This window comes from Leucoraja erinacea, chromosome 8, assembly GCF_028641065.1.
Source record: "Leucoraja erinacea ecotype New England chromosome 8, Leri_hhj_1, whole genome shotgun sequence".
NCBI classification, from domain to species: domain Eukaryota; kingdom Metazoa; phylum Chordata; class Chondrichthyes; order Rajiformes; family Rajidae; genus Leucoraja; species Leucoraja erinaceus.
This window is the reverse complement of record NC_073384.1, coordinates 26,939,846-26,966,333: the sequence shown is the minus strand read 5'-3', so window position 1 is coordinate 26,966,333 and position 26,488 is coordinate 26,939,846. Positions and strand designations below refer to the sequence as shown.

General features: G+C 45.1%; 1 protein-coding gene across 1 annotated transcript in view; it reads right to left on the bottom strand.

Annotated features, from left to right (window-relative positions):
• efcab2 (EF-hand calcium binding domain 2) overlaps window positions 1–26,488 on the bottom strand; it is a 77,019-nt gene that overhangs the window by 29,876 nt on the left and 20,655 nt on the right. The window contains exon 4 of the mRNA XM_055639278.1: window positions 18,799–18,878. Coding sequence (XP_055495253.1) covers window positions 18,799–18,878 — 80 coding nt within the window. The remainder of the gene's footprint in view (window positions 1–18,798; window positions 18,879–26,488) is intronic.

Sequence of the window (26,488 nt, the reverse complement as noted above, 5' to 3'; positions counted from 1 at the left end):
TACCTACTCAGGAAGCTGAAGTCATTTGGGATTAACAAAGACATTCTCACCACATTCTACTACGCATTCATTGAAAATGTAATAACCTTCTCTTTCACTAGCTGGTTCCACTCCATCACTCTGCAAAACAGAAACCGCCTTTTGAATGTGGACAAGGTCCGCTCAAAAATCATTGAGCAGCCCGTCTGAACTCTCACTGCCCCATGCGACCAACAGTCTGTAAAGTTAACACGCAGGATTCTTCAGCACCCCTCTCACATCCTGTTTCCTGAGCTTGAGTGGCTCCCCTCAAGACGCAGACTCTGCTGTCCGGGTTGCCGGACACAGAGGAGGAAGGCAACCTTCATCCCCAGGGCTGTCCAGCTTCTTAATGCTGATCACTGACTCATGAACATATGAAATGAAATAACCTTCTATATGCACTTTTTAATTGAAGCACTTAGGAAGCACTTTAAAAACTATTACTATGTGTTGAATGTTGATGTGCGGTGTGTGTTGTGTGATTGTGCAGTGTGTCTGTGAAATGCGTGTGCTGGTTGATTGTGCAGTATGCGTGCTGCTTATGTTTGTTGATTGTGTCCCTTTTTAAAAAGCTACTGTAATGCGCCCTTTTAAATTGCCCCTCGGGGACGAATAAAGTGCTTTAAAAAAAAAATGAGGAAAAGAAAGATTGGAAAGATTGGGAAAAGAGTTGGATAAAACAGATGACACAAAAATCATTGAGCAGCCCGTCTGAACTCTCACTGCCCCATGCGACCAACAGTCTGTAAAGTTAACACGCAGGATTCTTCAGCACCCCTCTCACATCCTGTTATGTTGTTCCAAGGTTTGGCTATAATTATGACTACTTTCCAACACAATTGGTCACAATTACCATGCAAATGAATTGTCAGTTTATAAATTGCATGGGCATTTGATTGTGCCCTTTACCAATATTTCCCTCTTACATTGCAGAAGTGGAACAAGTGTGTTTTTAGAACATTTGTTGCTGGATTAAAGCTTATTCTGCAGTCAGGGATGTATTATAAATGGTTGGTGAAGTTACATATTAGAAGTAAATGGTTCAAAATTAGTCTTTTAGTTTGTATATCTGCATAAAGAAATAAATTATGATTTTCATTTATTTTAATTTTTTGTTTGCTCAATAGGGAAATAGATTGTGTTCTGAAGGAAATTGTGTCCTTTGGTCTATAAATCTCAAAACCCACACATTTGGCTGCTCCAGATGCTCTTGAAATGTTTGACAGTATCTTCTTAGTATACTGGTAAATGCAGACCAAGGTAATAAAACAAATCATACCCACTGCAATTTCCATCATTATCAATGAGCATTTTTCGATGCAAGAGCTGTCCATTCTGTTCATTAAAACTCTCAATCTTTTCTGAATTACTATTTCCTATCAGTAATCCTATCATTTCAAGCTCAGCATCATCAATTTTCAAATCGGGTTTTCTTGTCTGTTATTCCTCTAATGTTTGTATTTAGTTACCTTCTACCATTGGGCAGATATTTTAGCTACAAAATTGTCAGCATAAGCCAAATCTCAAACATGCTGAAAAGTCCATTAGAATTAGACTATGCATCTGATATTACAGTGATATGAAAAAGCAATCTGCGCACCAAATCCTGAAATTAGACACAATGAATTTTTAAATTGCATTTCAAGCTTTATTGTTGCAGTTTAAGATGTAATTTGAATCTCCGTAGTAAATTACAACCTCATTAATCTCTGCCAATACACCCATAACTGGGTAGCTGATATGGGAAAGCTAATGATTATTAAAGAGTGTATTCATTTGAACACAAAGTGATGACTGTTTATAGTGAATAAACATATCCAATAGCTTAGTTTAAACAATAAACATGCCAATTCAAAAGAATGCGTTGCTGTTATTTAAAATGCTTAACTACAAAGCAGTGAAAATTTAAAATCTAACTCTAGCCTGAAAACTCAGACCTAAAAAAAGTACCATATGCTGCCCAAAATTCGATAGTAATAACAATATCCTATCATACATTTGTCTATGATATAAAATTAAACAAGCAACTATTTATTAAACAAATACATACACATGACAAATATAATATTAGGTACGTTAATTAACAACCATAATCATGGATATATTATATCACATTCATTTCACAATATCAATTGTAATCCCCAAATTTAACAAATGTAACACTATACCAATTAATGACTACGGTGATTGTGATTGCACAACTTTCCAAAATATTTGCAAGTTTAACAATCCCATTTAAATGCAGCTTCTAATGTTTTTTTGAACAGCATTATAGGTATACCCACATCTCAAGTTCATGAAGAAAGCTCTCCATCATATTTTCACAGACAAATGCTTGCTCAGCCCACAAAACGCATATTTTTGAATGAATAATGAAAAATAAATGATTTTTTTTGTCTCCACATACATTGTTTTATATCACAATTTGCATGTCAGCTGCCCATAGATACTGGATATTTCCCTGCCTCTGTTGATCTTTCCAAACTAGCAAAACTTCTGATCTTCCCTCCTGGGATTATTTTCCAATGTTCACAATTTGCCCTTCATTATTATCAAACATTGCTGATACACCTTGCTTGCAACACATTGAACTTACATTAGTACATCCAAATCAGAGGTAACATCATACAGTGGATCTTCGCTCTTTAAATTGTCTCCACATAGCAACACAAAATTGCAGAACAGTGACAGCATGGGAAGATGGTATTGGTATTGTTTATTGTCACATGTACTGAGATTCAATTAAATACTTTGTTTTGCGCACCAGCTAGCCTAATCATACCATACATGAGTATAAAGGGCCTGTCCCACTTAGGCGACTTTTTAGGTGAGTGCAGGAGACTCTGCGCTCGCCACATGGTCGCAACATGTTCGCTGGTGGTTTCTGGTGAGTCTCCTTCATGGTCACGATGAGTTCACGCATTCTTGTACTTCCGGTGGCGCTGGTGCCAGCAGCCTCCACCTACAGCCCGGTATCTTTTTGTTTTTTTGTTTATTTTGTTATGTTAAAAGTGTTTTTTTTTTTTTTGTGTTTTTATGTGGGGGAAGAGGGCACGGTGCGGGGGATACCGCCCTTCAGCCGCTTCCTGGTGAGGACGCGACTATTACTCGAGTCGCGTCCTCGCCCCCCCCCTCCCTCCCTCCACAGCGGCCTACCTACCTGGATTGGCGCGGCCTTTCCTGCCGGGATCGACCGGAGCTCCAGCAGCGGCGGGACAGCGCTGGAACATCGCGGGGCTGGCGATGCCTTACCGGGGGTCGCCGTCTGGAGCCCGGAGTGCTGGACCTGCTGCACCAACATCAAGGAGCTGCGGTTTGCGGAGCTCCCAACGCGGGCGGCGCTGATGGACAGCGCGGGGTCCTGCGACTCTGCCCAGCTCGGCCTGTGGACTCAGGAGCTGCAGACTCCGGCAGCGGGAGGCGGCTGATCAGGAGGTCCGGGCCGCTGAGGAGGAGGATGCTCACCGTCGGGGTTCGGCGTCGGCGTTCCACCAGCCCGGCGTGAGGGCCTGAACATCGGGCCACCCGGGGCGGCGACTGCAGGTGCTCGGAAGGCCCCGACTACGGATGGACATGGAGGGGAGGCTGGCTGGACTATGGTGCCGTCCTCACCTGGGTGCCATTTATGTTATGTTGTGTTGTGGACTTTTTGTGTTTGTGCTTTTGTTAAATTTTTAATTCAATTTCAATTTTATTTTTTTAATATGTTTTATTATTTATTTATTATTTATTTTTATTATTTTTCTTGTGATTTTTTTTAAATTTTTTTAACGATACTGCTGTACGGGAAATTCATTTCGTTGTCTCAAAGTGAGGCAACGACAATAAAATTTGAATACAAGAATACAAGAATACAAGAGTCGCGGCCTCAGTATGGTCGCCACAAATTTCTCAACATGTCGCCATGGAGAAAATCAATACTTTTGTAGTCGTAGGTGCAGTTGTAGTGGGGTCGTCATGTAGTTATAGGTATTCAAGCTAGTCGTAGGTAGTTTTAGTTAATCACCTTTGCTGACCGGGAATTTTCATTGGCTCATTGGGGGAAAAAAAAAGTAAGCACGAGTTTTCAGAACCTAGGAGAACTGACCAGTAATATTAAATGCCTGCCAAACTTGCACTCGCATGGGCCCCAGCTAGGCCTGCCTGTTTGTGGGGTACATCAAACAATCCCTGTTACTGGCGTACACTGGCCCTATCCCCGAACTCTACCTCCGCTACATTGATGACTACATTGATGTTACCTCCTGCACCCATGCAGATCTCACTGACTTCATCAACTACTAATTTCCATCCTGCACTCAAATTCACTTGGACCATCTCTGACATCTCCCTACCATTTCTAGATCTCATCGTCTCCATCACAGGAAACAGACTATTGACTACCATCTACTACAAACCTACTGACTCCCATAGCTATCTTGACTACACTTCTTCCCACCCTGCTTCTTGTAAAGACTCTATCCCCTACTCCCAATTCCTCCGTCTACGCCGCATCTGCGCCCAGGATGAGGTTTTCCATACTAGGGGATGGGGGTTCCACTCTTCCATTATAGATGATGCTCTCACCATGGTCTCCTCGATATCCCGCAGCTCCCCCTCCCCCCACTGGTAACTAGTACAGAGTCCCCCTTGTCCTCATCTTCCACCCCATCGCATACAACATATAATTCACCAACATTTTCGCCACCTCCAAAGGGATCCCACGACTGGCCACATCTTCCCATCTCCACCCCTTTCCGCTTTCTGCAGAGGCCGTTCCCTCCGCATCTCCCTGGTTAACTCGTCCCTTCCCACCCAAACCACCCCCTCCCCAGGTACATTCCCCTGCAACTGCAGAAGATGCAACACCTATCCCATTACCTCCCCCCTAGACTCCATTCAAGGACCCAAACAGCCTTTCCAGGTGACGCAGAGGTTCACTTGCACCTCCTCCAACCTCATCTACTGCATCCGCTGTTCCAGGTGTCAATTTCTCTACATCGGCAAGACCAAGCACAGGCTCGGTGATCGTTACGCTGAACATCTCCACTCAGTCCGTCTTAACCAAGCTGATCTCCCAGTGGCCCAGCACTTCAACTCCCCCTTCTATTCCCACAGTGAGGCCCAGCGCAAATTGGAGGAACAACATCTCATATTTCGTTTGGGTAGTTTGCACCCCAATGGTATGAACGTTGACTTCTCTAACATCAGGTAGCCCTTGCTTTCTCTCTCTCCATCCCCTCCCTCTTCTCAGTTCTCCCACTAGTCTTACTGTCCACGCCTACATTCTTTCCTTGTCCCGCCCCCTCCCCTGATATCAGTCTGAAGAAGGGTCTCGACCCGAAACGTCGCCAATTCCTTCTCTGCATAGATGCTGCCTCACCCGATGAGTTACTCCAGCATTTGATACAATGATACAATTTATTTGTTGTCATTTGAACCTTATTGAGGTTCAAACGAAATTTGGTTTCTGCAGTCATACACACAAGTAGAAAAAAACAAGACACAGCACAATTTACACAAACATCCATCACAGCGCATCTCCTCCTCGCAAAGTCTTATCTCTCCACTGCACTCCCCATTCTCCTCCCGATGTCAGAGTCAAAGCCCCCGGCGGGCGATGGTAAATAAGTCCCGCGGCCATTAAAGCCGCGCCCGGCAATGCAAGGCCGCGCTCCGGGTCTTGAATTTGGAGGCCCCCAGCGGGCGCTAGCAAGTCCCGTGGCCATTTAAAGCCATGCCGGGCGATGTAAGGCCCCACTCCAGGTCATTTTCAACCCCGCAACTCGGGCGGGAGAAGTCGCCGTTGCGGAAGCCCCGAAAAGCAGTCTCCCACCAGCGACCCGCGGGCTCCCGGTGTCACCGTCCACCAGACCTGCGGCTGGAGCCTCCGAATCCCCAGGACCAGGCCGCAGCAGCGGGCCACCACAGCTCTCCAAACTCGGCCAGCTCCGTGATGGTGAGTAGTCCGCAGGCTCCGCGACTGGAGCCCCAGGTCGTTCCAGTTGGAGGCTCCACGGTGCTAGGCTCCAACGACAATGGAGACCCGACAGGGAACAGGTCGGGTCCTTCGTACAGGGAAAATATTTTAAAAGTCCCCCGCCCACAAAACACCTAGTTAAAAAAATACATTATAAACTACATTTCAAAACGAGACAACATTTTGTGTTTATATTAAGTTTCCCATTCCTTTCTTTCACTTGCCCTGGGTTTCAGCCCACCGTTCTCCAGGACTGGCAGATTAACCTCACCACCAGCTACATCCCCCTCTACAGCGCTTGTTCCCCCCTCATCAGTAACAGGGGTAATGATATCCTGCGAACTGTGGTTTTCTACCCATCACTGGACTTCACTCGACTCACTTGACTGACTTCTCAAGGAGTACCGCTCAATGCGATTTCCCTGCACTCCCTCTAACAAGCACTTCTTCTTTCCCTAATGTATTCCTTGGCCCTTTGCTGTTGGTACTTTCTGCCAACCACAAGAACAGACCTGGAGCATCTTTCCCTCTACCACTGAGCCGCTGTCCTTCATTGATGCACTATTCCTACTCGCAGTCTTTTCCGTTCCGTGGCCTGTAGCCGGGTAATCCATCTGTGAGTGATCTTCCGCCCCAGCTGTCACAGACTCCAGGGGTATCTTTCTTGTGTTTGTTGTAGATTTTTAGGGGTGCAGGGAGACTGTTTCCAATCTACACCACTGCTGCAATGAGGTGCTAACCCATAACAGCTCCAGTGGGGTCTATTCCCTCCTGTCTTTCCAAGCTGTTACAGGGACTTTCCCTAGTTATCAGTTGCTCTCTTCACAGCGGTCACTAGCTGGGCTAGATGTTAAATTACAATTAAAACACAAAGTACTTGGGCTATAACTGCTGGATAAGCGCTCAACTAAGAAAACCAAGCCCCAAACCACAGTATTATCTAACAATATGCACCAACTTACAATAAATGACTCCATATGCAAAACATATTAATCAGCTCTTGAAAAAAACAGATCTTGTAGTTGCAAGTATTTCATTGGGGTTATCAAAGTTATATTCAGCCCCCATTTGCACAGTTCATGAAGCTTATATGTATCCATCAGGTAACAAATATTTTGTCCCTCTCTTCATCTAGCTTGCAGGTTGTAAGGGATTCACACATGGGCTGAGTTGCCAGTGGAGGTCGTTGAGGCAGGTACTATAACAGCATTTAAAAGACATTTGGACAGGTACATGGATAGGAAAGGTTCAGAGGGTTGTGAGCGAAATGTGCACAGGTGGGACTAGTGTAAATGGGACATTTTGGTTTCATTGACAATTCGGACTGAAGGGGCTGTTTCCGAGCTAATAACTCTGACTTTCTATGAGTATGACTAAATCCTAGAACTTATTCCATGCTGAAAGAATATCGGTGAAGCTGTGCATGTTGTTCCAGTGGAGAGAGGATAAGTCCCTTGGTAATTTATTCCCCCACTCTCTGCCTTATGTTCCACCCACCCCACCCCCAAGCTCATAACCAACCACCTGTCCACCAAGCACCTGACCATCCTCCATGTGATCACTCAATAGCTCCCATCCCCACCAATAACTACCGGTCCACCAGGCACAAATACCCAGCCCGCAAAGTTCCACTGAACATCAATCACCAACACAAAATTCGCCACCGTGCCATTGCCAAACACAAGCTCCTGGCCCACCCCACTAATCCCAACCAATCCATCAATGTTTGTCAAACATAAACACACCAAATCCCCATCCTGGAATGGCACGTGCACAACACAGCAACATTACCATCACCAACCTCCCTTCCAGTCCACAACCTCCCCCTTTTCTCCAGGCTTTTCTCTCCATGAACTGCACCCTACTCCCAGAATTGGCCTTGACATCTTGATTATAATTTGAATAATCTCTACTGTCATAACACAAAAAGAAAGGCCACTTGGCAGCCCAATGGCACATCGTTAAGAGTTGCTGAGTTACAGTGCCTGAGACCCGGTTTTGATCCTGACTACGGGTGCTGTTTGTACGTTCTCCCTGTGACCTCATGGGTTTTCTCCAGTTCCCTCCCACACTCCAGACATACAGGTGTGAAGATTGATTAGCTTTAGAAAAAGTTGAAAATTGTCCCCATGTAGGATAGTGCTATATATACGGGATGACCGCTAGTCGGTACGGATTCGGTGGGCTGAAGGGCCTGTTTCCGCACTGTATCTCTAAAGTTCAATACTAAAGTAAAAGGCCTTACTCCATGTGAGACAGAAGCACCTTCCATGTGAGACGGGGTGCACCTTGAGACGGGGTGCACCTTTTAAACAACAAACCAACAACCAATTGACATGCATCCAGTGCTCCTCTAGCAATACCAAGGAAATTCTAGGCACATGCAGTAAAAAAGGAAAAAGTATGTAATAGAAATGCAACTGTGATTCAGCTGTTCTGGCTTATGGATCACACCACCTTTCCAAAACCCTCTCCACAATATCTCTCCACTGCCAAAATGAAAATGAAATTACAGCCTTATTAAACTCTCACAATCTACTCATATACAATGTAGAAGAAGTAATGACTGCTACAGGGGAACAATACAATCAAATGCCTTTGTGCAGTTAATTCATCAAGGTTTCATCTCTTCACTACTATCACCAAGAACTAGAATGTACTGCAGACACGAAGATTATATATAATTCGTCATGCAGTGGAAAGAGGATGCGAACAAAGGAATAAAAATGGTGTAGCGAAGCAGATTTTGAGCAGTTCAAACCACAGCCAGTAGCATTATTCAATGAGCTTGAATCTTTACAATCACAAAGGACAAGCTATGAATTTTAGATCGTATTTTGATCACAAGGTTTTATTCTTGATTTAATCCATTTTTTTACTTAATATGAAATGACTGATTTACTTTAATGTGCAGAATTATGTGATCAGCATCAAACATGAGGAGCATACATTATACAGTAGACATATGTTTCATGGATTTAAACGGCCATTTAAAAAAATATTTTACTAGCAACAAGAAATGGTTAGCCAGTTCTAACTGCCAGAGATGGTGGTGGAATCATATACAATTACCATATTTAAGATGCATTCAGAGAGGCATTTAAATAAACAAGTCATAGAAAGATATGGACCTAACGTAGGAAAATGGGATTAGTGTAGATGGACAAAATGGTTGGCATAGATATTGTGGACCAAAAGACCGATATCTGTGTTGTCAACTATATGACACTAGCATTTAACTGATGGTTAATTTTAAATCTAATCTCCTGTTTAGTTGCTAATACCCATCATTTTTAAGAGATTTTAGTTATATCTCAATTAAATCCAATAAACAGATGGTGACAAACTAGGTAATTGCCCATGCCTTTGTTACATGAGGATTGCTAAAGGTACCATGTTGTCGGGGATAATGTCCATTGACTGAAATTGACGCTCATTGGAGAGCAGAGAGTTATAAAACCTTTAAAATTAATTAATTGGCAATAAGGAAAAGTTATGGCTTTTATTTGGTTTTTCAACTTCTTGTTAGTGCACTTACTCAGGAAAAGTGCAGCCTAGAGCAAACATTTGTTGTTCCCACCACCAGCTGCTCTTCCGAGTAAAAATAACTTGAACTATATCACAGACTGTTTAAATCTGGAAGACCTCCAGTTGCAGTGCGCTAAGCATGCAGAGCAGCTCCCCCCTATTGACACGATGTGGTCAACTGGCTGTCCATACTTACTGCTATAGCCCTTCAGACTAATGCTTGGAAAACACAGGTGAGGGTCTCCAAACAGGGGGACATTAAAAATAAGGGATAAAAACCATCAAGGTGCCATTTAAATCCAAGCCTATAACAAAAATATCCAACAAAAAAAGCAAAATCCATTGTGACCATATCAGACATTGATTTTATTGACTCAATTGCAAAATAGTTTTAAAATAATTGAAACAATTCAAAATTCTGAATAATTTACAACAACATTAAACCTTTGAATGAACTCTGTTTTATTTCAATAGTTATGACAAGCATAACATGTCAAAGCCTATGATGGAAAGATTTGGGGGGGGAGGGGTTAATGGATACTTTGGTGGCATTATTTAGCATGTCTGCTGCTCGAAAATTCGATTTTGCCACCATTTTGGATTATCCAATATTATCCAATAACACGCTGTAAAGAAAACAACAATAGAAAAGCTCTATATGGAAATTCCTTTGCTGCAATTTTGGATCATTAAAATATTGTTGCATGTTCACCTAAGGCAATTCATTCCTGTGCATTAAGACATTAATTTAAATTTGTGATCAGATTATAATCATAGACATATTATGTCAGACAACACATCCAAATAAGGTTTTAAAAAAAAATGGATTGTGATTTTATCCTGCTTGAATTTTGTGCATTACTGGGCACTTTGTTTCAAAATTAGCATTTGAGCCCTTAAAGGGAACAACTCCACTGTGACACACCACTGCAATGTGTTTTCATGGTCACATCATTGATTGAAGCATGATCCATGACTGGACACAACTGTTCAAATTTCTGGATTATTATTCGTCTCAGAAATTGTCATCATCATCACATTCCACTCCAAGAGAAATCATTTATTTACATATACCACACTGTAGAAACGACCAATGTGATAGTATTTCTTTGCTGTCATGCTGTCAACGGTCTAACATAGAAACATAGAAAATAGGTGCAGGAGTAGGCCATTTGGCCCTTCGAGCCAGCACCGCCATTCATTGTGATCATGGATGATCAACCGCAATCAGTAACCCGCACCTGCCTTCTCCCCATATCACTCGATTCCGCTAGCCCCTAGAGCTCTATCTAAATGGCCTGTCCCACGAGCATGCGACTGCATGCGGCAAGCGCAACCAAACCGGAAGCAGGGGCCGCGCGGAGGTCGAGTGATCCCCGTACAAGGCCTGTCCCACCAGCATGCAGCTGCTTGCGACGAGCACGACCAAACAGGAAGCAGGGGCCGCGCGGAGGTCAAGTGATCCTGTATGAGTTGACGTGAAGTTCGAGCGAAGTCCGTGCGTGACGTACAACGTCAAGATGCTGCGTACGGTGTCGAGACGCTGCACACGCCGGTCGAGGCGGTCCGTACGGCCTCATTTTTGGACAGTGTCAGTTTTTTGGAGCAGCTCGGGACCAGCTCCGCACAACTCCATATGGCTCCGGTGATCGAAGTGGGTCCGGCCCGGTGAGGCCGTATGACTCAAGCGACCATGTTAGGTCGCACTTGCCGCATGCAGTCGCATGCTCGTGGGACAGGCCCTTAACTGTCTTTTAAATTCATCCAGTGAATTGGCCTCTACTACCTTCTGTGGCAGAGAATTCCACAAATTCACAACTATCTGGGTGAAACAGTTTTTTATTATCTAAGTTTTAAATGGCCTCCCCTTTATTAGACTGTGGCCCCTGGTTCTGGACTCTCACAATATTGGGAACATATTTCCTGCATCTAACTTGTCCAGTCCTTTTATAATTTTGTATGTTTCTATAAGATCCCCTCTCATCCTTCTAAATTCCAGTAAATACAAGCCCAGTTTTTCCAATTTTTCCTCATATGACAGTCCCGCCATCCCGGGGATTAACCTCGTGACACTACGCTGCGCCTCAATAGCAAGGATGTCCCTCCTGAAATTAGGAGACCAAAACTGCACACAATACTCCAGATGTGGTCTCACCAGGGCCCTGTACAACTGCAGAAGGACCTCTTTACTCAGCCAACATGCCATTAGCTTTCTTCACTGCCTGCTGTACCTGCATGTTTACTTTCAGTGACTGATGTACAAGGACACCAGGTCTCGTTGCACTTCCCTTTTTCCTAATCTGACACCAACTGAGATAATAATCTGCCTCCTTGTTCTTGCCGCCAAAGTGGATAACCTCACATTTATCTACATTATACAGCATCTGCCATAAATCTTCCCACTCAGCCTGTCCAGGTCACCCTGCAACCTCCTAGCATCCTCTTTGCAGTTCACACTGCCACCCAGCTTTGTCATCTGCAAATTTGCTAATGTTACTTTTAATACAGACCCAGGGTGAAACAGGACAGGCCAACGGTCAAAGAAGTCAGAACATGGCCACAGGGAGCTACGGCAGCACTACAAGACTGTTTTGAAACCACACAGTGGGCCATTTTCAGAGAGGCAGCAACAGATGACAGTGGCATCAACCTCCAAGAATATACAGAATCCGTCATCGCATACATCAATAAATGTATTGAGGATGTAACGGTGGTAAAAGCCATCAGGAGGCGTGCCAATCAGAAACCTTGGCTAACTGGGGAAGTGTGTTCCCTAATGAGAATCCGGAATGCGGCATTCAAATCTGGGGACAACGAAGCATACAAACTGGCAAGGTAACCTAGCATACAAACTGGCAAGGAAACTGGTAACCTATCCCGGGGGACCAGGGAAGCGAAGAGGCTGTACGGACAAAAACTCAATAGCCACTTCGCAAATGACAAAGACACACGTCGCTTGTGGCAGGGATTTCAGACCATCACTGACTACAAGCCCCCCCCCGCTGCGGATATGCCAAAACAACCCCTCCCTACCAGGTGAACTGAACGAGTTCTACGCACGGTTTGAGGTTAAAAACAGCACCCAGACACGTGCACTACTGCCATCTCCCAGTGACCAGTCGCTCAGGCTGTCCGCAGCCAGAGTTAAAAAGGCCTTTGCCAGCGTCAATCCACGCAAAGCTGCAGGGCCGGACAACATTCCTGGATGCGTTCTAAGAGACTGTGCCGAGCAACTGAAAGATGTCTTCACAGACATTTTTAACATCTCACTCAGCCAGGCAGTAGTGCCCAACTGTCTTAAGAGTGCCACCATCGTCCCTGTCCCGAAGAAACCAAACCCAGCCTGCCTTAATGACTTTCGACCAGTGGCCCTAACACCCATTGTAATGAAGTGTTTTGAGCGACTAGTTATGCAGCACATCAAAAATAGTCTACCTGCCGACCTAGACCCACTGCAGTTCGCCTACAGAGCCAACCGATCCACAGAGGACGCAGTCTCAACAACACTGAACCTCGTATTGTCACATCTCGATCGGAAAAATACCTATGCCAGGATCCTCTTCATAGACTTCAGCTCTGCTTTCAATACAATCATTCCGCAGCAGCTGGTGGAGAAGTTGGAGCTATTGGGGGTTGATGCTGGCACATGCAACTGGGTCCTGAACTTCCTGTCGCAACGGCAGCAGACAGTCAGGGTGGGCAGTAGGACATCAAAAACCATAGCCGTGAGCACTGGCTCACCCCAAGGCTGTGTCCTAAGCCCCCTTCTGTTTAGTCTGCTGACACACGACTGTACTGCCAGACTCAATAACAACTTCATCAACAAGTTCGCTGATGACACAACAGTGGTGGGTCTCATCAGTGACAATGATGAATCAGCGTACAGGATGGAGGTGGAGCTGCTCACAGGTTGGTGCAAATCCCACAACCTCATTCTTAACGTGGGAAAAACTAAGGAGATGGTGGTTGACTTCAGGAGGGCGGGGAAACAACACCATACACCTCTGCACATCGACGGAGCTGATGTGGAAAGGGTCAGCAGCATGAAGTTCCTAGGACTACATCTGTCTGATGACCTGACGTCCACGGCCAACACCACTGCTCTGGTCAAGAGAGCCCAGCAGCGACTTCACCCTCTCCGAAGACTACGTAAAGCAGGCCTCCCCACTACACACCTATGGACTTTTTATAGGGGGACTGTCGAGAGCACACTGACCTACGGCATCACTTCCTGATTCGGGAGCTGCAAGGCGTACGAACGGCACCAACTAGACAGGATAGTGAAGACCGCAAGCAGGATTATTGGTGCTCCACTCCCCTTCCTGCTGGACATATACGGGAAGAGATGTATCAACAGAGCCATCTCCATCATCAAAGACCCTTACCACCCATCGCATGACATTTTCTCCATCCCCCCATCTGGGAAGAGGTACAGGAGCATTAGCTGCAAAACCAGCAGGATGCTCCTCAGCTTCTTCCCACAGGCTATAAGACTGTTAAATGGACTTTGACCCCTGCCAAGTATCGCGCACAAACCCCCACACTGCAGCAGAGCCACTGTTGTGCCGCTGCCGGTCGGAACGGCTGTTGAATGTTTAGTAGAGTGTTAAATTTGTTCATGATACATGTATTTTTTATTTCTATTTATTTTTTCATGCACACTGAATGGACACTGGTTGAGCAATGTTTTTTTGTTTCCTCTGGGTATGCGAATACTCAGGAAATGACAATAAAGATATATACAATACAATACAATAATCCCATCATCTAAATCATATATATATATACAGGTGCACAACCTTTTATCCGAAAGCCTTGGGACCAGACACTTTTCGTAATTCAGAATTTTTCGGCTTTCGGAATGGAAGATTTTTAGCGTAGATTTTAACGGCTGGCCCAGTGATAGTGCTCGGCTCATATTCGCAAGGTCGCGAGTTTGCGCCTTGATCCCGGCAGTTACTCGATCGCGAGTTTGAGTCTTCAATGTAGTTTTTTCTTGCAGAATAGGAGAGAATAGGGAGGGTTAGGCTGGGATCATTCTCTGCGAGATAATCTTAGTGCGGGAGACAAGTGTAGGAGAGGTGTACTGACTGTGTGGGCAGAACTTTGGAAGTGATTGCCCACCATTCTCAAAAGCCGCTGTGTCTCCCTGTCCCTCCAACTCCAGAGGAATCCGCTGCCCGATGGGCCGCTACGGCGACAAGTGGCAGTTCGCCCACAGCCCGAGCTGCGCCCCCTCATCCGCAACCCGGGTTCCTCTGGAGTTGGAGCGGGGCTGGGCTAGAGTTGTTGCTGGCTGTGAGTCTCTGGGATCTCCGGGCTTGCAGTGGGCCTGGGGGTCGGTGTCCCGATGAGGGGGCGCAGCTCGGGCTGTGGGAGAACTGCCACTTGTCGCTGTAGCGGCGCATCGGGGAGCGGCTTCTGGTGGTCCTGACGTCTCTCAGCTCCTGTCCAGGGGGATGGCCGGAGACGTCAGGACCAACAGGAACCCGCTCCCCGATGCGCCGCTACAGCGACAAGTGGCAGTTCGCCCACAGCCCGAGCTGCGCCCCCTCATCCGCAACCCGGGTTCCTCTGGAGTTGGAGCGGGGCTGGGCTAGAGTTGCTGCTGGCTGTGAGTCTCCGGGATCTCCGTGCTTGCAGTCGGTGTCCCATTGGTCCTGACGTCTCCGGTCACCCCTCTGGACTGGAGCTGAGACTGGGAACTGTACCGCCCTTGCCCCCTCCCTCTGCAACTGCAAACAACTCCACAGTTCCCAGTCTCAGCTCCTGTACAGGGGGGTGGCCGGAGACGTCACAGCCCAAGCTGCGCCCCCTCATCCGCAACCTCAAGACCAAGACGCACCTTTCACACCATCAGCTTCGGTCCCTACGGGGAGCGTGTTCCTCCGGAATTGGAACGGGGCTGGGCTGCTGCTGGCTGTGGGTCTCTGGGATCTCCGTGCTTGCAGTGGGCCTGGGGGTCGGTGTCCCGTTGGTCCTGACGTCTCCGGTGACTGGCACTGGCTCCGACGTGAAGACAGTGCAAAACCCCCGCGCCGGTGCAATGGGCGGGGAGCTGGAGAGGGGAGGGAAGGGGTCACACACATGGCCGGGAAGCAGAGGGGTGTAGGTGGGGTGAAACTTAAGGGAGCGACAATTTGCTGCTGCCTGCCCGCTGTTAAAAAGTTCCCACGCAAGACTCACGATACACTATGTATCGTGAGTCTACCACGGGAACTTTTTAACTCAGTGGGCAGGCAGCAGCAGATTGTCAATTATTAACCCTCCCGCGCAATATACCCTCACCTTCTCTTTTATGAATGGGGATTTAGTTCCCCTTTCTTCGAGGACCGACCGGAGGTTCCGCTGTCACCTCCGCGGGCCGCCCTCGGTGAACGTTTTCAAGGACCTTTCTTCAAGGATTGAAAAAATGTCGCTATTCGGAGGTTTTCGTTATTTGGAACTTCGGATAAAAGGTTATGCACCTGTATTGTAAATTATTGCAGCCCCAGCACCGAGCCTTGCGGCACTCCACTCGCCACTGCCTGCCATTCTGACAGGGATCCGTTTATTCCTACACTTTGTTTCCTGTCTGCCAACCAATTCTCTATGCATGTCTATACCCTACCCCCAATACCATGCACTCTAATTTTGCTGACTAATCTCCTGTGTTGGACCTTATCAACGTCTTTCTGAAAGACCATATACACTACATCCACTGGCTCTCCTTCATCCATTTTACTTGTTCAGGTTAGTTACCAGGTTTAGATTTAAATTATGAAGCCCATCAGCTTTGAATGAATGGTATTTATCCCACACTTGGTAAACCTGCAAACTTGATAATCACTCTTACAAGATCATTTGGTTTTAATTATACTCAGCATGACTCAGTTATGGGCAAAGGTCCTTTGAGTTAGGCTTCCCAAAAGTGGGTGCTTTTCTACAGCACCTTTCATGCCCTTGGGTTATCCCCATGCATATCACAGCCAATCTAATACTTTGGAAGACTAGTCACTGGGGTAAAGTGGAAATGTAGAAGGTAACCTCTGCAACCTCCTTCAATCAGCAAAGAGAAAATTACCCGATTATCAGTTTTTGTGACATTCATTACAAGCAACCTTTATCAAGGGCACAAGTTCTTTGATTATCTTTGAATAAGTCCTAGGAGTTCTTTACTACAACAATGCTGCAATCCTGTAGTACCTCATTCGGATGTCAACCTAGATTTCGCTCTCAAATGGTGAAGTTAGAACATGCTATCCACAAAGTCACAGCAGATGCAGCTGTTGGAATAGTCCTGTTCTTGGGGAAGTTTCAGGCCGGTAAAGATAATGCAATGAAAAATCTTAGGGAAGTGTGAAAAACAATTTTTCAATCAAGCTCAATAAATTACAGCAGCAACCTGCGTGATATTTTCTGATTGATGTTCTGACATCGCCAGAGGACAATGTAGATGACAAGGACAGAGTCCCCTTTGTCCTCACCTTCCACCCCATCAGCCGTTGCATACAGCAAATAATCATCTGACATTTTAGCCACCTCCAACAGGATCACACTACTAGCCACAGCTTCCCATCTCCACCCTTTTCCGCTTTCTGCAGAGACCTTTCCCTCTGCAACTCCCTGGTCAACTCGTCCCTTCCCACCCAAATCACTTCGTCCCCAGGTACTTTCCCCTGCAACCGCAGGAGATGCAATACCTGCCCCAATACCTCCCCCCTCGACTCTGTCCAAGGACCCCGACAATCTTTTCAGGTGAGGCAGAGGTTCACTTGCACCTCCTCCAACCTCATCTACTGTATCCGCTGTCCCAGGTGTGGACTCCTGTATATCGGCGAGACCAAATGCAGGCTCGGTGATTGCTTCGCTGAACACCGCCGCTCAGTCCACCTAAACCTACCTGATCTCCCGTTTGCTCAACACTTTAATTCCCCCTCCCGTTCCTGCACTGACCTTTCTGTCCTGGGCCTCCTCCATTGTCAGAGTGAGGCCCAGCGCAAACTGGAGGAGCAGCACCTCACACTTCACTTGGGCAGCTTTACACCCCAGCAGTATGAACATTGACTTCAAGTAGCCTTAGCTTCCCTCTTTCTCCATCCCCTCCCCCTGCCCAGTCCTCCAACCAGTCTTACTGTTTCCGACTACATTTTATCTCTGTATCGCCCACTACCCTGATATCAGTCTGAGGAAGGGTCTCGACCCAAAATTTCACCCATTCCTTCTTTCCAGAGATGCTGCCTGTCCCGCTGAGTTACTCCAGCATTTTGTGTCGACCATGTGATCTAACAATCCTTTTCTACACACAAAGCCATGTTAACTATCCCAAATTGGTTCTTGCCTTTCCAAATCCTGGTACATCCTGTTCCTCAATATCCCCTCCTGTAACTTTCCCACCACTGATGTCAGGTTCACTGACCTATAATCTCCAGGTTTGCCCTTGCAGTCCTTCTCAATTAAAGGGACACATTAGCCACCCTCCAGGTTTATGGCACCTCACCTACTGCTAAAGACGCTGCAAATGTCTTTGCCTGGGATATTCAGGTACACTTGATCAGGCCCTGGAGAGCTATCCACTTTAATGTGCATTAAGACTGCCAGCATTTCCTCTTTTGTAATGTGGATATGTTTCAAGACATCACTACTCTCTTCCCTGAATTGAGTAGCTTCCAAGAACTTCTCCATGATAAATTTGAATGGCAAAATATCCAAACTCGCCCATCTCTTGTGGCTCCACACAACTACAGCCACATTAATCTTTACGGGATTCTCTCCTTAGTTATATTTTTGCACTTAAAATAATAGTAGAATTTCACAGGATACTGCTTCACCTTATCTACCAGAACTATTTCTATTTACCTTCCTGCTTGCCCTCATAATAGTGCTGTCACATTTATTCTACTCCTCATGGGTTTTTTTTTAAATTACAGCTACTTATATGGGACATGCATTCCTTTTTTTGAGGGACAATAATGAAGCATTATTGTCCCTCATCTACCAGACTTTTCTAATCCTGCCTGACTTGCCTTTTGCCCTTTGAACTCTCCCCAACTCACTTGAATTGCATTCCATTTGCCAGACTGCAATCTGCAATCATGGGATAAGGAATAATAATACTTGGAATACTTGGAATACAGTTCTATAAAAACTGCTTATATCAAATGTAATACAGGAAACATTCAAGTATTAACAAGTAATTTTGGAATGGAAAGTGAATATTTTGATTACAACAACATTACACATTTTGAATTAGTTATGTGTCTTTTTAGTAAATGTGTCTAAATGCATAAAATAATTGATCCAGAACTCACTTTCTTTCTATTAATACTTTAGTCATCATCGGAAGGAACTTATCAAACTGTATATAGCCAGTGGGTTCTTCTTCCTCCACCTTTAAATTCAAATTACAAAAGGTATTTATTTAGAAACATAAGTTATACTAGTATTTAATTTTCTTTAACTTTGTTTTTACAAATTAATGGCTTACCGTTACAATATCAAAACTTAATAATCAAGGCAAAAGATTTTAGGGTTGAACATTATTCTTTTCAAAATAACCTACGATATATTTGCTGTGTCAAAATAATCAAATTGAACAAAAACACGTTAAATGCCAATGTAATTATTAACATATAACATATAACAATTACAGCACGGAAACAGGCCATCTCGGCCCTACAAGTCCATGCCGAACAAATTTTGTTCCCCTTAGTCCCACCTGCCTGCACTCGTACCATAACCCTCCATTCCCTTCTCATCCATATGCCTATCCAATTTATTTTTAAATGATACCAATGAACATGCCTCCACCACTTCCACTGGGAGCTCATTCCACACCGCCACCACTCTCTGCGTAAAGAAGTTCCCCCTCATATTACCCCTAAACTTCTGTCCCTTAATTCTGAAGTCATGTCCTCTTGTTTGAATCTTCCCTATTCTCAAAGGGAAAAGCTTGTCCACATCAACTCTGTCTATCCCTCTCATCATTTTAAAGACCTCTATCAGGTCCCCCCTTAACCTTCTGCGCTCCAGAGAATAAAGACCTAACTTATTCAACCTATCTCTGTAACTTAGTTGTTGAAACCCAGGCAACATTCTAGTAAATCTCCTCTGTATTCTCTCTATTTTGTTGACATCCTTCCTATAATTTGGCGACCAAAATTGTACACCATACTCCAGATTTGGTCTCACCAATGCCTTGTACAATTTTAACATTACATCCCAGCTTCTATACTCAATGCTCTGATTTATAAAGGCTAGCATACCAAAAGCTTTCTTTACCACCCTATCTATATCAGATTCCACCTTCAAGGAACTATGCACGGTTATACCCAGATCCCTCTGTTCAACTGTATTCTTCAATTCCCTACCATTTACCATGTACGTCCTATTTTGATTTGTCCTGCCAAGGTGTAGCACCTCACATTTATCAGCATTAAACTCCATCTGCCATCTTTCAGCCCATTTTTCCAAATGGCCTAAATCACTCTGTAGACTTTGGAAATCCTCTTCATTATCCACAACACCCCCTATCTTGGTATCATCTGCATACTTACTAATCCAATTTACCACACCTTCATCCAGATCATTGATGTACATGACAAACAACAAAGGACCCAACACAGATCCCTGAGGCACCCCACTAGTCACCTGCCTCCAACCCGATAAACAGCCATCCACCATTACCCTCTGGCTTCTCCCATTCAGCCACTGTTGAATCCATCTTGCTATTCCTGCATTTATACCCAACAGTTGAACCTTCTTAACCAACCTTCCATGAGGAACCTTGTCAAAGGCCTTACTAAAGTCCATATAGACAACATCCACTGCTTTACCCTCGTCAATTTCCCTAGTAACCTCTTCAAAAAATTCAAGAAGATTAGTCAAACATGACCTTCCAGGCACAAATCCATGTTGACTGTTCCTAATCAGACCCTGTTTATCTAGATGCTTATATATATTGTCTCTAAGTATCTTTTCCATTAATTTGCCCACCACTGAAGTCAAACTAACAGGTCTATAATTGCTAGGTTTACTCTTAGAACCCTTTTTAAACAATGGAACAACATGCGCAGTACGCCAATCCTCGGGGACTATTCCCGTTTCTAGTGACATTTGAAATATTTCTGTCATAGCCCCGGCTATTTCTACACTAACTTCCCTCAATGTCCTAGGGAATATCCTGTCAGGACCTGGAGACTTATCCACTTTTATATTTTTCAAAAGTGTCAGTACTTCTTTTACTTTGAACCTCATAGTATCCATAGCTACTCTACTAGTTTCCCTTACCTCACATAATTCAATATCCTTCTCCTTGGTGAATACCGAAGAAAAAAAATTGTTCAATATCTCCCCCATCTCTTTTGGCTCTGCAGATAGCTGTCCACTCTGTCTCTCCAATGGACCAATTTTATCCCTCCTTATCCTTTTGCTATTAATATAGCTGTAGAAACCCTTTGGATTGACTTTCACCTTACTTGCCAAAGCAACCTCATATCTTCTTTTAGCTTTTCTAATTTCTTTCTTAAGATTCTTTTTACATTCCTTATACTCCTCAAGCACCTCATTTACTTCATGCTGCCTATAATTATTGTAGATCTCCCTCTTTTTCCGAACAAGATGTCTAATTTCCCTTGAAAACCAGGGCTCTTTCCAATTTTTACTGTTTCCTTTCAACCGAACAGGAACATAAAGATTCTGTACTCTTAAAATTTCCCCTTTAAATGTCCTCCATTTCTCTTCTACATCTTTCCCATAAAACAAAATGTCCCAGTTCACTCCTTTTAAATCATCTCGCATCGCATCAAAGTTAGCCTTTCTCCAATCAAAAATCTCAACCCTAGGTCCAGTTCTGACCCTCTCCATAGTTATATTGAAACTAATGGTATTGTGATCACTGGACCCGAAGTTCTCCCCAACGCATACCTCCACCACCTGTCCAGTCTCATTTCCTAACAGGAGGTCCAGCACTGCCCCTCCTCTAGTAGGTACCTCTATGTATTGCTGCAAAAAACTATCCTGCACACATTTTACAAACTCCAACCCATCCAGCCCATTTACAGAATGTGTTTCCCAGTCTATGTGTGGAAAGTTGAAATCTCCCACAATCACTACCTTGTGCTTACTACTAATCTCTGCTATCTCCTTACATATTTGCTCTTCCAATTCTCGTTCCCCGTTTGGCGGTCTATAATACACCCCTATAAGTGTTGCTACACCTTTCCCACTTCTCAATTCCACCCAAATAGCCTCCCTAGATGAGCCCTCCAATCTATCCTGCCAAAGCACTGCTGTAATATCTTCCCTGACTAGCAATGCAACACCTCCACCTCTTGCCCCTCCAATTCTATCACACCTGAAGCAACGAAATCCTGGAATATTTAGTTTCCAATCACAGCCCTACTGCAACCACGTTTCACTGATCGCCACAACATCATACTTCCAGGTGTCTATCCAGACTCTAAGCTCATCCACCTTTCTTACAATGCTCCTAGCATTAAAATATGCACATTTAAGAAAACCCCCGTCTCTTATTCTCTGTTTATTTCCTTTTTTTCCTTTCTCCTCTTGTGTCCGAGTGCTTCCCGTTTCTGCTTCCTGCCTCCCATTCTGTCTACTACCTTTCGCTATTTGAGTCCCCCGCCCCAACCATTCTAGTTTAAAGTCTCCCCAGCTGCCTTTGCAAATTTCCCCGCTTATTATAATTATTAAATGATCAATAAATTAAACTATTGGATACCAAGAGCCCAAAGGTTGTATTGGTATTGAGATGTAAATTAATTATAAGTAAGTTTCTGTAGCTTGTAGCATCTTTTACTGGCGTATTATATTGAAATGTCAGTCTTGAGAAAGTATTAGTTCATATTCATAAGACAAGCAACATGGATTACCTGGAAGTGGCCCTGTTATTACAAATCAACAATCTCATACATAACTCTAATAAGCTTCCTGAAGAATGCCTCTTGCTATAAACATGTCTGAGTATATCAAGGCTAAAATTGTTCCAAAGAAAAACTTAAATATCGATTTTGAATCCTTACATTATTCTCTAAATAGGAAATTGCACTCCACAATAGAACAGTACATATATACAACTTTATGATGTATGGATTTATTTTGATATATGTTGAACATGGTGAAAAATGAGCATTTTATTATTTTGTCAGTGTATGCAAAATGTGTAATCTAGCTTTGGATTACAATAACCAATCGGGTACTCTATTATTTTTCCGACAACAACAATGGTAAATAGCGTCATAGAGTTACACTGGACAGAAACAGGCTCTTCAGCCCAACTCACCCATGCAGTCCAAAATGGCAATCTATGTTAGTGCCTTTTGACAGCATTTGGCCTATACCCTCTAAATCTTTCCAATCCATATACCTGTCCAAATGTCTTTTAAATTATGCTATTGTTCCTACCTCAACCACTTTCTCTGACAGTTCATTCTATGTGCATATCACCCACTATGTGAAGAACCTGCCTCTCATGTTCCTTTTAAATCTTTCCCATAAGAACATAAGACATAGGAACAGAATTAGGCCATTCATCCTATTAAGTTTACTCTGCCATTCAATCATAGCTGAGCTATTTTTCCCTCTCAACCCCATTCTTCTACCTTCTCCCTGTAAAATTATACGCCCTTTCTAATCAAAAACCCATCAATTTCCATCTTAAAAATACCCAATGTCTCTGCCTCCACAGATGTCTGTAGCAATGAATTATTCAGATTCATCGCCCTCTGGCTAAAGAAATTCCACCTCATCTCTATTCATACATTTCACATCCATTCTATCTGGGCCTTTCATTATACGGTAGGTTTAGATTATATTCCCCTCATCTTTCTACACTCCAGGAAGTGCAGGCCCATAGACTTCAGAAGTTCTTCATATGAATGGATGAATTAATGAATTAATGAATTAATAACTTTATTGGCCTAGTATTCACAATCTCAATATGTTAACCCAATCATTCTTGGGATCACTCTCAAAATTTCCTCTGGACCCTCTTCAAGCCAGCACCTCCTTCCTTAGATATAGGGTCTGAAACTGCTCACAATGTTTTATCATGTGCTTCCAAGTACCCTGACACATAAATCTACTCTAGCCCAGAGTAGGGGAACTGAGGACCAGAATGAAGAGAAAAGATTTAATAGGAATCTAAGGGGTAACCTTTTCACACATAGGGTGGTGGGTGAATGGAATGAGCTGCCAGAGGAAGTAGTTGAGGCAGGGGCTATCGCAACGTTTAAGAAACAGTTAGACAGGTAACATGGATAGGTCAGGTTTGGAGGGATATGGGCCAAACACTGGCAAGTGGGACTAGTGTACCTGGGGCATGTTGACCAGTGTTGACAAGTTGGGCCGAAGGGCCTGTTTCCATGTTGTATGACACAGAAGTCAGACTAACAGGCCTATGATTTCCTTTCTTTTGCCTCACAATGTTCCAAATGTGGCCTCACCAGTGCCTGATAAAGACTCAGCATTACATTCTTGCTTTTATATTCTAGACCCCCCCCAAAAAAAAATGAATGCTAGCATTTCATTTGCCTTCCTTACCAGTGAATCAACCTGCAAATTAAGGTTTTGGGAATCCTGCACCAGTACTCCCAAGTCCCTTTTCACCTCTGACTTCTGAATCATCTCCCCATTTAGAAAGTAGTCTACGCCTTTATTCCTTCTACCAAAGTGCATGACTTTGGTACGTTGTATTCCTTTTGTCTCCTTTTTGCAGACTTTGCAGCTTCCCTGCTACCTCAACACTACCTGCCCTACCATCTATCTTTGTATCATCTGCAAACTTGGCCACAAAGTCATCAATTTCGATCATCCAGATTTATTAACATATAATTTGTAAATTAGCAGAACACAATCTCTACAGCTACCTCTTTCTGAACCCTGCGGCGTAGTCCATCAGGTCCAGGTGACTTATCAACCATCAGATCTTTCTGCTTCCAAAGCACCATTACCTCAGCAATAGCTATTGGACTCAATTCTCCACCTGACTCTTGAATTTCTGGCACAATGCTGGTGTCTTCCACTGTGAAGACTGATGTAAAGAACATATTCAGTTCATCCACCATTTCTTTGTTCTCCATTACTACTTCTCCAAAGTCATTTTCCAGCTGTCCAATGTCCACTCTTGCCAATTTCTTACTCTTTATATGCCTGAAAAAATGTTAGTCCCCTCTTTTATATTATTGGCTAGCCTACCTTCATATTTAATCTTTTCTCCCCTTATTGCTTTTTAGATTTTTAGGTGCCCAAGAAGAGTAAGGTGGCGTGCTTCAATGACTATCGACCAGTGGCATTAACGTCTGTGGTGATGAAGTGTTTTGAGAGGTTGGTTATGGTGCACATCAACTCCTATCTCGACAAGATCCTCGGCCTACTACAGCACCAACTGCCACAACAGGTCAACGGAGGATGCGATCTCACTGGCTCTCCACTCCGCATTGGACCACTTGGACAATAAAAACAATTACGTCAGGCTGTTATTTATAGACTACAGCTCGCCGTTCAATATCATCATCCGCTCCAACCCGGCTACCAATCTCACGGAATTGTGTTTCTGCGCATCCCTCTGCAATTGGATCCTCGACTTCCTCATCTAGAGACCACAGAGTTCGAATTGGCAGAAAGACTTCATCCTCAGTAACAATCAGTACGGGAGCACCTCAAGGCTGCGTGCTCAGCCCCCTACTTTACTCACTCTATACCCATGATTGATGGGTAGATGGGGCTCGTCAGCCTGGGAAGGCAGTCCATCTAGGAGAGAAAAATGTGGCCTTGTGGCCATATCCAGTCATGGAAAAGGCTCCAGTAGTAAACCTCAAGAAAAATCCGGAGTCAGAGCCCCTAAGGCAGTTCGTTGTTTTCTACAACCTTGCTCTGGCAGCTCCTGCGACGGTGCTGGTGCTGTTCCTTTGGATCGATCAACGACGTGGAGAGGAGGGACGTGCTGCATGGGCAACAGCCTGTCCTCCATATGACATCGCCCAGGTTTGCATCCGACCACACATCACCTGCAAACCTACACCTACAACCTGGAGAGGACACTCCAGCTTCGCCTGCGATGTCGACACAACACTGGGAGCAACAGTTACCGGTTATAAGTCATCGCTAGATTGGCGTAAAGCAAGGCGCCAGAGGTTGCTCCCGACGGTGGGAAGGATTTTCGGATATCATTGGACAGCTACCGCCCACCTCAATCTGGGCAGCCTACAGCCAATAAGGTGCTGTTCCGCTACAGTCTGCTATCCTCACTGGGTGCACGGGGATTAGGAACTATCCGAACAGCAGATGGCAACCTTCGCACCTACCAACAAAAGAACACATCAAAAGAGACTAGCTCTAAAACTGGGAACTTGGAATGTCCGGACAATGATGACCGGCCTCTCTGAAAACCGACAGGACATCAGCGATTCCAGGAAATTAGCTGTCATAAACGACGAGCTCAAGAGACTCAATTTAGACATAGCCACCCTTCAGGAAACAAGGCTGGCAGACGGGCACACTGAAGGAGAAGGAGTATACGTTTTACTGGCAGGGGAAGGAGGGAAGGGGGGGGTGAGGGAAGGGGGGGGGGGGTGAGGGAAGGGAGGGTGTGGGAAGGGAGGTGTGGCGAAGGGAGGTGTGGCGAAGGGAAGTGTGGGGAAGGGGGGGTGTGGGGAAGGGTGGGGGGGAAGGGGGGGGTGTGGGGAAGTGGGGAGGGGGGGGGGGTGTGGGGAGGGGGGGGGTGTGGGGAAGGGGGGGTGTGTGGGGAGGGGGGGGGGGTGTGGGGAAGGGGGGGTGTGGGGAAGGGGGGGGTGTGGGGAAGGGGGGGGTGGGGGAAAGGGGGGGGTGTGGGGAAGAGGGGGGGTGTGGGGAAGAGGGGGGGGGGGGGGGGGGGGGGTGGGGGAAGAGGGGGGGGGTGGGGAAGAGGGGGGGGGGGGGGGAAGAGGGGGGGGGGGGGGGGGGGGGGGGGGGGAGGGGGGGGGGGGGAGGGGGGGGGGTTGTGGG